The sequence below is a fragment of the Euprymna scolopes genome, chromosome 40 (assembly GCF_053919585.1).
Source record: "Euprymna scolopes isolate OS-2025 chromosome 40, ASM5391958v1, whole genome shotgun sequence".
Lineage (NCBI taxonomy): Eukaryota > Metazoa > Mollusca > Cephalopoda > Sepiida > Sepiolidae > Euprymna > Euprymna scolopes.
The window spans coordinates 70,491,954-70,503,992 of NC_136521.1; the positions used below are offsets into that span (position 1 = coordinate 70,491,954).

At 31.1% G+C, this 12,039-nt stretch overlaps 1 protein-coding gene across 32 annotated transcripts in view; it reads right to left on the reverse strand.

The window, feature by feature from the left end:
* Nucleotides 1–1,138: 1,138 nt before the first annotated feature.
* LOC145265633 (calcium/calmodulin-dependent protein kinase type II delta chain-like) overlaps nt 1,139–12,039 on the reverse strand; it is a 705,488-nt gene continuing 694,587 nt past the window's right edge. For all 32 annotated transcript variants that reach the window (XM_080121704.1, XM_080121699.1, XM_080121701.1 and 29 more), the window contains one exon: nt 1,139–6,249. In XM_080121704.1, coding sequence (XP_079977830.1) covers nt 6,129–6,249 — 121 coding nt within the window. In that variant the 3' untranslated portion in view covers nt 1,139–6,128. The remainder of the gene's footprint in view (nt 6,250–12,039) is intronic.

The following is a 12,039-nucleotide window of genomic DNA, read 5'->3' on the forward strand; positions in this document are numbered from 1 at the left end:
ATTTTTCTCAAAACATAACGTCAACCACCGCTGGTATTTTTTCATTCCTTATACATAGTTATATATGTATATCATTAATTATAATTCCCAAACCAAAATACGTAATTAATTCACACTTATAAATTTTTTTTTTATATATAGTATATCTTATATGTGTTTTGTTGAATAGCGGAAGACCACTAAACAATTTTTCAAAGAGAAATATATATTCCTAAAATAACTATTCGAAAGATTTTTGTAGCAAGTGAAAAAGGATTTGGAAAATTTAAAAGAAATGGAGATATGTAAAGTCTGCAAAAACGTTAAAAAAAAAAAAACACTTATGCATTATAGTGTTTATAGTCCTCCGCCCCCATCATTAAATTCCAAATACATGTGGAGAATCCAATACAGTGATGTAAGACGCTTTCCATGTGTGTTTTTTTATTCAATTTTTTTTTTGTGTGTGTGTGAAGGGGGGGGGCTATAAATACTTCAATAAGTTTTCTTTTTTTTTAAATTTGTTTTTTCAAACTTTAGACATTTCCATTTCCTTTTATCTTTTTCTTTTCTAAATTTTCATTCCTTGTAGTAAACTTTCCAAGTTTTTTAGGAACATACATTTGTCTTTGAAGAGTTGTTTAGTGGTTTTTCGCTATTCAATGAAACACGTATAAGACGTACTAAAGAAAAAAAAAACTTGTTTTGATTAACTATAACTTTTGGTTTTGAAATTATAACTAATGGTATAATTGTTCTGAAAGTGAAAATTCACTTTAATCCAATTGATATTTGTCACAGTTCAAAATATTATTTATAGAATATATATGTCAATCATGGAACGCAATTCGGGTGGGGTCGTCAAATCGACTGACACCATCGACTTCCTATAATGCAACATGATGACAGGCAATGGCTCAAGGAAGTTAATATGCATGATTGCCAATTTCCTTCAACAAAACTGTATACATTCTATTGTTATAAAACTCGGATAAATAAAATGAAATACATTCAACAATATTGCATACGTCATGATCAATGGTACATGTATACTGTTCAACAAAAATGCATTGATCATAATAAGTAGTGGTTGTAGTAGTAATAAAAAATGGTAGTAGAATTATTATTATTAGTAGTAGTTATAACAAAAACACAATGCTGACAAATTAAAATTTTACTTCAATAATTGTAATAAATTTTTTTTTTTTTTACTTTAGAAGGAAGGAGTGGACATATATCAGTGGTGGTTGGAGAAGATGTCAGGATGAAAATATTTTTAATGGAAATTTTGTTGTTGTTTTTTTTTTAAATTTAGAATAGACGCTTGAACAACAAAAACAAATAAAAAAGAGCAAGAAAGAAAATCACTGGCTGGATATTTATAGTCTTCTATTTTAATTTTGTAAAATGCTTTTATAACTAAAATAGAAATATAACAAATAGATGTGTTTGGTTATATATATATATATATATATATATATATATATATATATATTATTTAGTATTAAAAGAAAAATAACCAGAGTAACACACTATGAAAATATTGAGTGTAGAATTGGTTGTATTTGGTATTTTCAGCCCATGGGGCATAGTTTCCAAATTTTTATGAAACCAAGGTATTGATAGAAGATTAAAGTAGTGTCTGGTATCAATTGAAATAATATATATATATATATATATATATATATATATATATATATATTGCGATCCCATGAGGACTATTTAATGTTTTCCCACAATTTTCAGTTTAGACTAAAGCCACTCGTTTTTGTGGCTTGTTTAAAATCAACATGAACAACAAACTGCAAAAAACACTGACCAGCTTTGAAGTCAGCTGAACATTGTGAGAAACAATATAACAGTTATCAGCAGATTTAAAAGTCTGTGTGTGTTTATATATATATATATATATATATATATATATATATATATACATATAGTAAGATATAAAAATATATATGGCAATTAAGCTACACAGAATATTCCGCATTTCATGCATGCTAGGATTCGTCAGGCTTATGATGAATCCTAGCGTGGATGAAACGTGGAATATTCTGTGTAACTTAATTGCCATATATATTTTTATAACTTACTACCTTGCTCTACCTATGTATTGAGCACTGTTAAAGTAAATACTTAAAGTTTACACATAAAATTATACTTTCGTATATTAATTTATGTGATTAAATGAAGTAGCCATATATATATATATATATATATATATATATATATATATATATATATAATCACCCTGATCATATAGAAAATGTGATATGTATGATTTGTATATTCCATAATATAATCATCTATACATATTAATGTTTTTAAGGCTGAAGTATGACTTATATACATTTATATATGTGTATATATATATATATATATATATATATATATATATATATATATATATATATATATAAAGCAAGTGGATATGTAAAAGGAAATGTTTAATTTAAAGTTTTTAAAATTTGAATTTGTTTTCAAATTTAAAAAACGATCAGGAATTTAATAAAACACTTGAAAATGTAATTGTAGGAAAGCCAATATAAACCTTATTTTATTGTTCTTATGTTCATCAATGTGTTGTTTAGATTTTTCAGATGTTCTCAAAACGGCTGATGTGAAGAAAAAAAAATACAAGTTCTGTTTTCCTTTACATCACACACCTTCAGAAAGTCTTAACAATAAAGACAAAACGTTGATGCATATATAGACAATTTTCGTTTTTCCATAGTTTGCACTATTAATTCCATAACTATCATGCATTTATATAAGTAAAATTATAAAAAAAAATACAAAACCAAAAAAAAAACAATACAGATTATATTTCAACAATGTTAATCAGTTTTTCAGGAGTTCAAGAATCTTGAATCACTGAAGAGACAACATCAACGAAACAGATTAATTCATGTTGGGCTTTTCTGATGCTTATATAATTTGTACGCTCTATACATATATACTGAGCACTTTTGGAAAAAGATTGTTATTTCAATTCAATACACTTAAACATATATATATTTGGTAAAACTGGTAATTAGCAAAAACCTGAAGAGAGTGCTCAATATTATTGCAGAGCAAATATGCGTTTTATTTTTTTATTACCGTTTTATCTGTCTGGTTACATACGTTTCGGATGTTGGACCGTGTTTATGATCTAACAGCCTCGTCAGACCTTACAAAAATGGTTTCTGTAAAGTCTGACGAGGCTATTAGATCGTAAACACGGTCCAACATCTGAAACATATGTAACCAAACAGATAAAACGGTAATAAAAAAATAAAACACACACACATATATATGTTTATTATACAAACATAATTGGTTACATAGTTTATATAATAAACAGACTATATATCTGCTCAATCTGTTCTCCATTGAGCACTCTTTAATAGTCACACAGGTTTTAGTGGATCTACATCTAGTAATCCAAACTATATAACCATTATATATATATATATATATATATATATATATATATATATGTGTGTGTGTGTGTGTGTGTGTGTGAATAACTAAATACAATATATTAAATTATTTCTAAAATCATGAAACTGCAGTAAAGTCTCAAGAAATAGCTTATATATATATTTATTTATACAAACATGCACATGTATAAATAAATATTAATATAAATAGCTCTATGTGTCATTGAGCACTATTAGTAAAGTCGGTGGATATTCTTTGGAATTTATCCTATGAATATATTCTTAACCTGAATTATTTTATATATATATAATATATATATATATATGTGTGTGTGTGTTTCTTTTAAATAAAGAAGATGGAAGATATAATTTAAAACTGAGCTTTTGAAAGTTAATAAATTTAATTTCTCTTTGTCTTTTATTTTTCAATTAAAATATCAAAAACAAATTTAAGAGTGAGTATTTTTCTTTTTTTTTTGTTATATATATTATTTTTTTTCTTTTAAATTAACGAAGAAAATTATTACCGCATTTTTATTTAAACATGTTTTGCCTAAAAGTTCCAAGTGAAAGAGGTCAAGCCTGGTAATCCGAAAGAGGAGTGGGAAGTGGCGGAGAAATTGGAGGAACTTGACAGGGGAGATAGGGGATGCAGCCCAGTCGGAATCGGAATATATTTGCTGTTATTTATCAATATTTTTTGTTGATGTTGTCATCGGAAAGCAGCAACCACGGATGTTTCTTTTTCCCCTTTCTTTAATCTAAAACAGAAATGTTTTTATTTTAAAGAGATGGGTGTTGTTCTTTTTGTTTGTTTGTTTGTTTTCTTCTTATCAAAGAAGCTGATGGTCAGATCACAATCACAGGAAGAGATAGAAAGATAGACAGAAAGATGTACAAAGAGAAAAAGACACAAGGGTCAAACTGAACAGATGTTTTTTTTTTTTTTTTTGGAAAACTTCTTACATTTCGTCCTTTCTGCTCATGTCCGTCACAATTCTTTTTATCAATTTTTTAAAAACTGTTCTTAATTTAAACAAAAATTTCCACATGATTTAAATTTTTTTTCTTTCTTATTTCACAAATTCAAATAAAAAAAAAATCTCTCCATTTATTTTTCCCTTCTTTCTATCTTTTTCATTTTTCGGTAATTCATTATAATCAGACCAGCATGAAAAAAAGCGAATTATTACTTTTTTAAAACTGTCCATGTCCTTGTGTGGGTATTCTGAGAGTCACAATTTCTTAGAATATCAGGGCATTTACAAACAAGTACTTTTTACTTAAAATCAAAGTTCTTATTTCTAATATGGCAAAAAAAAAAAAAAAAAAAAAATTGTAATAAAGGGAGACAACTTATAACTGACTAGAACAAGGGAGACGACTCCTATCTAATAGTCATTCCAAATAGTCATAAAATAGTATTAGTCGGATTTGTGTGTAAATAATAAAAGATAATTTTATTGTTAATATTATGTGAATACATTACTATTTTGTAGATTTAAAAAAATATTTAAACTACAGTAAATTTTAAAATTAAGGTTGAATTTTTTAAAAAATATATAAAAAACTGAAATTTAAAGATTAATCTATCTCCGGTGTTTATCCAGAATTAAACCTAATAAAAAAAAAAAAATAAATAAATAAAAAAAAAATCTTTGTATTACTTGTTTTCATCGGATTATTGTTCTCATCTTGAGTGTTATTTATGCAAAGTTTCGATCGGTGTAGTGACCAGAATGTCTGACGAAGGTCGCAGGCTATACTGATCAAAATGTTGCACAAAAAACACTCAAGATGAAAACAATAATCCAATTAAAACAATACAAACAATCAGCCCTTATCTAAAAAATTCAGAACTGCAAGAAAAATCTTTATGATGTGCGTACCCGTCACGGAGCAAAAGTGTCATATTCCAAAAATCACACAAATTGATCAAGTATTTTCTTTTATATAGAAAATAATTTTATTTCATGTTTTTTTATTTATTTTTATTTTTCGATTTGCTATTAATTATAGCTATTAAGAGGTTGGTTTTGATCTTTATTTCTGGAGAGGTTGCTAAAAAGGAGGTAACCAGTAGTGAATTTTAAAGATGGCGGACAGAGACATGCCATCGATTTGTGGGACCAAAAAACTACTTGATCAATTATGTGATTTTTGGAATATGACATTTTCATTCCATGAACGAATACATACTTCAAAAGATTTTTCTGTATTCGTGTTTTTTTTTGTTTTTTTTTAATTAGGTTGAATTCTGGACATGCTCCATATTCTTATTTGGCGCAAATTTAATTCTCTATTAAATTTTAGATTCTTGGATTTGTTCTTATTAGTTGGAATTTGAATGTTGTTAATTGATTGATTATCTCCCCTTTATTTAACACCTGCATATTTGCAGTGTTACGGTCGAACTGAAGGAGGGACAAGCAGAATTGTAAGAGAGTTGAGTATCCACATGAAAAATTGGACAAGAAAAAAATAATAATGACAATTTTTTTCATGCGTGTGTGATTGTAAAAGTGCAACCAATTTTTTTCATCTGTCTCTGGTTATCATCATCATTGTGGTATTTGTAGTAATAATAGTAATAGCAGTTGTGGTAGTGGTGGTAGTGGGTAGTTTAGTTGATTTATTTTGCTTGCAAGTTGACATGAAATTTTGGTTGCTTAGTGGATTTTTTATATATATATATATATATATATATATATATATATATATTTTTCACTTTGATGACACAGCTTGCAATGAACCTGAGCGGTGAAAATGGACATTCTGCCACTTCCCGTCCTTCCTCTGCCACACCCGAGTCTCCTCAGATTGAATAGTGATTGGCACCCCATCTCTGTAGGAGAAAAAAAAAATGTAAGTTAGAATCATCACTCATTATCATTATTATACAAAAACAGAAAAAATTTTAATATAGGAATCACATTCGTATTATTTAGGTTCTTCGGACTACCATTCTCATCTTGAGTGTTATTTTCACAAAGTTTCCAACCTCCAACCTTCTTCAGGTGTATTTTGCCAAATTCGATGAGAACAGCAGTCCAAAGAATCCAAATAATCAATCTTCATCTCAAAAATTCAGAAAAAAAATCACATTGTTATGATCCAGTGGAATAATAAATAACAAAACAGGGCTCTACAGACAAATTTATCTTTCTTTTGACAACTAAATATATTTTCGTTTACTAATCAAATAGAAAAGTTACTAGCCAAACCCACATGATTTTTACATCTGCGTTCTGTGATGAGTATGTACATCATAAAGATATTTCTTTGTTTTTTTTAACAAGTGTAATTCTAAATATACAACAAATGTTACGTTGATACTTGAAGGTATAAACATTCGAACTTCAGATATTTTTGTAAACAGCCTTCATTAAAAAAAAAGAATATATTGTTCTATTAAACTTTTGTTTAAATAATTTAACTTTGTTCGTTTTATTAAAAAAATAAGTTGAAAAGATATTTTTCACTCAGTAGTGAGTTTTCGAAGATTGTAAGTGAAAGAAATGCAATCGCTAAAAGATAAGCGTTTCATTATTTCTAGTTGCCAATTTGAAAAATCACTCGCAAATGCGACTGTTTCACTCGCTATGTAGAGCCCTGCACAAAGTAATAGAGATGAGAAAAACAAGGAGAGTTATATTTCTAAGGAAGACATGAAAACATGATAGAAAGTGGATTTGATTGGTTTGTGCTATTTTTACGGCATGAAATTTCAATATCAATCATCTACAACGTTATTTAATGTCGAATAAAATTGTCAAATGTAATTCTATAGATAAGATAATTTTTTTATATTGCTAGAATACATTGCACTACACTTTGAGAACCATTACTCTTAGAACGGAAGTTAACAAAGGTGATCATCATTATCGAGACCAGGAAAACAGAACACTCCAACAATGTCACTACTCCGAGAAAACATTTACTTTCATAAATACACGTTGTTTTGCGTTGGCAAAAGAAGTATGTTGATTCTGATGGTGCTTATTTTGATCAATAAATTTTTGTTGAAACTGAGATATGTTCATCTGAATTTAAAATTTAAAAACTGCAAGAACTTTCTTGTCAACCGGCATTAAAAAACTAAAGTACGGTTATTGTTGGTGGCCATGTTTAAAACGGTTTTCAGAATAGACACCCTTAACCTTCACATGCTTAGAATGGCTTTTGGAATAGGCACCCTCAACCTCCGCATGTTAAGAACCACCTTATGCTAAGAATGGCTTTCAGAATAGACACTCCGAACCCTCGAAATGTACTTGTCTCTCTGCCAAATTTAAATGAGATTTTTGTAATCAGCATAGTTGAAACCCCATAAGGAAAATTGTGAAAGTGGAGCTAATGTAAAAATTTACTCACAAAAAAAAAAACAAAGTTATTGTCTTCTGTATAGAGCGACATTAATCGGTTAATATGTTTTTGTTTGTTTTTTTCAGCATGATTGTAATCTTCCAAGTGCGTCGAAAATCAGTTAATATGTTTAATTTTTATATTATTTGGATTCATTGGACTGTTATTCTTATCTTGAGTGTAATTTTCACAACATTTCAGTCGATGTAACCTACAACCTTCTTCAAGTGTATTTTGTCGAACTCAAGAATTTTTGTGTTGATCGCGAGAGTTTGTACAGAATTTCGAGCGGACCCCTTTATTTACTTCATGGGGGTAGCATACTCTTCTTCCATCAGCCATGACTGGATAGAGGTCCTAAGTAATTCACAATTGTATTTTTTGGTCGCCCACACTGAAGATTGAACTTTCAACCTTCAGGTGAATATCACTTTTACAATTAATTTTTCCAACTACTCTAACCACTGCACCCCGGGTTCTTGCGGACAATTCTAGTACGGATTTTAGGAGCCTTAAACCTATTTCATTTCTAGTTGTAAATCTCACTTATATATATATATATATATATATATATATATGTATGTTTTTACTTATTACTTGTATATTATCTATTATTTATGGTTTCCATATTGTATTAAATTCTATATTAGGTCTACTTAGTAATTGGTTATTCCTCAGCACATGTGCTACTTCTTTGAGGCATCTTACTCTCCACCATTCTTCTGTCTTTAATTTTCACTATAATGGTGGATGGTTTCTCTTTCAAGTTCAACAAGATACACCTGAAGAAAGTTGGAGATTACATTAATGGAAATGTGAAAATCACTCAAGATGAATCCAAATTTTGTTTTTGTTTTTTCAGTACGATTGTAGTATTTTAATTCTTCTTGCCTAATGAGGACAAATATGATTGAAACGGTTTGCACATGCTAGCAAGATATGACTATTTACATAAAGAATAATATGTAATTTGCTTTCTTTGATTGAGCACTACCTTTGTTGAAATTCAATTATTCTTAATTTTTGAATGTCTTTCTACCTGGAATATATATTTGTCTGCCTGTTTCGATTTTTCTCAGAAACTACTGAAATTTTGTATGGACCTTTGTGATAAGGTGCAGAGAACTAAGTATTATGGTATATATTCGATGCACAGTTATGGATTAATAGGGATTAGCATTTAAGTTTGCCTTTTTTTTTTTTTCGGAAATTATTGGGCTGATTTGGCTGCAAATTTGTATACAACTTTAGGATAACTTAACTTAGATATCTCAAAATGAAATCAGTTTAAGTTAGACCTTGATCGATATTTTGATTAAAGTTGATAATGATTGATCAAATGATGTGAACACGGGGCTATACACAAACAAACATAGTTACAAATATTACCAAGTACAATTGGTATTTTGAATTAAATTGCATTTTAAATATAAATTAATTCAAATGTGCATAAGTATTGAAAATTTCATTAAAATTTGACCATCAGCTGATTTTTGCTAGATTTATTAATATGTGCATGTCTATGCATTAAAAATTTAAGGTGTTGATAATGTAAACACGATTTTTAGTGTTGCAGTTTCATTATTTTCGTAAATTACCAGTTTATATTTATTTATTTTTTATTTTATTACATTTTCACCCCAAACAAGGCACATTGCCATTTTAATGTAAAATTGGCAACTATCAGGGACATAAGCTACAGGGGTACTATGTGGGGAGTTGGGCAGCAAGATGTCGGTTCACGTTACACTTAAACTTCTGCATGTCAGTACAGTTGGGGAAGCAGGAACCCGGAAGGGAATTCCAAAGTCTAGCAGTTCTGGGGAAGAAACTACTGGAGTAGAAGGCTCACTTACATCTAGGGATCTCAACTGTGAAGGGGTGGGATTTTGCTGCTTCTCGAGTTTGTCGGGGGTATTTACGTTGAGAGGGTACAAGTACTTTTAGTTCGTCGGAGCATTCACCGTTTAAGTACTTGTAGAACAGGCAGGGGATGCTACATTTCGTCGATGGGATAGAGGCTGAAACTTAGATGACAGTTCAGGACCTATTAGGTTGGCGAATCTCTTTTGAACCTTGTCTAGGAGTGAGAGACTAGTAGCAGATGAACCAACCCAAATATGGCAACAATACTTCATACATGGGCAAATGGTGGCCTTATAGAGGTACAGAATACTTTCGGGCATTAGTAGCTTTCTAGCACGGGAGAGAGAACCTACCTTTTTCGCAGCGGTCCTGGCAATGTTCTCAATGTAATTTTTCCAACTCATGTTTCCTGTGAACGTTAGGCCGAGGAGTTTAAAAGATGTACTTTCAGATAAAGAGTCTTTGGCCATTGCTATTGGTGGTAGAGAAGGTTTCTTGTAGTGATTGAAGGAAACAAGTTTACTCTTGGCAGCATTGAAGGTGACCATCCATTTTTGTCCCCATTCCACTACAGATTGAAGGTCATTCTCTATTGTTTCTGCCATTTCTTTAGATATGTATTCATTTGTTTTCCTGTCGTGTCTGTTATAGAGCGTGGTGTCATTAACATATATACCCATCTCACAGACAATTTTGTCAGGGAGGTCATTTATGAATATTAGGAATAATAGAGGTCCAAGGATAGACCCTTGAGGCACTCCCACATTTATATCATATTGTTTAGATGTATGACCATAGAGAACAACCTGGATTTTTCTCTTATCTAAGAAAGATTTAATTATGTTAAGTATTCTTCCAGTGATACCGTATGATCTGATTTTCCTGAGAAGACCTTCATGCCATACCCTGTCAAAAGCCTTAAATATATCTATAGCTACCCCTCTACCCTCCCTTGCTTTGTCAAGTGAATGGTATATGCGCTCCGAGATTACAGTTAGGATGTCTGCTGTGGAACGGGCTTGCCTAAATCCATATTGTTGGTCGGTCAGAAGTTTTGCATTTGTAAGGTGATGGACTAGAGCTTAGTTAATTATGGACTCAAATATTTTAGCGAAAAGTGGGAGGAGGCTAATGGGGCGGTAATTTACTGGGTCAGTTCTTTCGCCAGAATTCTTGAAAACTGGTTCCACAGAAGCAGTTTTCCAGCAGGCAGGAAAGCAAGATTCATTAAGGCATTTGTTGTAAAGTTTGGAGAGAACTGGAGCTACTTCGACGGAGCACTTTTTAATAGCACAGCTGGGATGAGATCTGGTCCACATGCTTTTGAAATGTCAAGATTTTTTATGATAGCATGCACCTGAGAAGAGGTGATTTTCGTATCATCTAGTGTGGCGTCTGTCTGCAAAGGAAAGTCTGGGAGGAGGTGGTTAGCAGGGTTCAGTGTGGAGTTGGGGGCAAACCAACTGGTAAGCATGTTAGCCTTCTCGGTTGCTGAGCAAACAACCTCATGATTGTTGGATAGTGGGGGAATTGTTGATTGCCCATTATTTACTACACTGTTGTAGATTTTCCAGAAGTCACGGGTTCCTAATTTCTGTGCTTCGGTGTGTTTTTTGATGGTCTCAGTAAGTTCTCTCTTAGCTGTCGCTATTTCTTTCTTACAGTTATTTCTGGCTTCTATATACTTCTGTCTGTTTGAACTGGACTTATGTCGGTTAAATCTGTGGTACGCATGCTGCGTTTGCATGATGGCAGCTACACAACTAGAAGTAAACCATTGGGTAGAGTGGGGTTTGTTATAAAATTTCCACGTGGGAACATGTGCTTCAATTGCTGTTTTGAACCATTCAGTGGTCTCAATTGCGCACTGTTCAGCAGGAAGTGAAAAGATATTTCACCATGATATGTCTCTGATGAGATCCCTGATTGCTTCCCAGTCAGCCTTTTTATAATATCTCATTGTTTTGAGCAATGGTTCTTCCGTTTTGGCTCTAAGGTTTAGGGCAATTTTAACTATTATCATTACATGATCTATTATCATTACATGATCAGCATTCCCAAGTGGGCTAAAAGTTATGACGGTCTATTGTAATTTTCATGGCAAGGGCTCAGCAGAACTCCAATCTATGGTCGCCTTTTGGTAGACTTTCATAAAAAATAAACACTCGACTAACTACAACCACTACATACGATTTCCCCCACTCTCTATCTGTGCCTAAATCTAAATGTAGATTCCAAGCTTCTTTCCCAGAACTACCTGCCTGTGAAACACTGTTCCACTGGCCTACTTCCCAGTTGAATACAACATGGTAGCTTTCAAATCCAATGTAAACATAAATAATCAAATTATACCCAATTTATATCATTAACGATTACTACACTACCAAGTTACATTCATTAATCC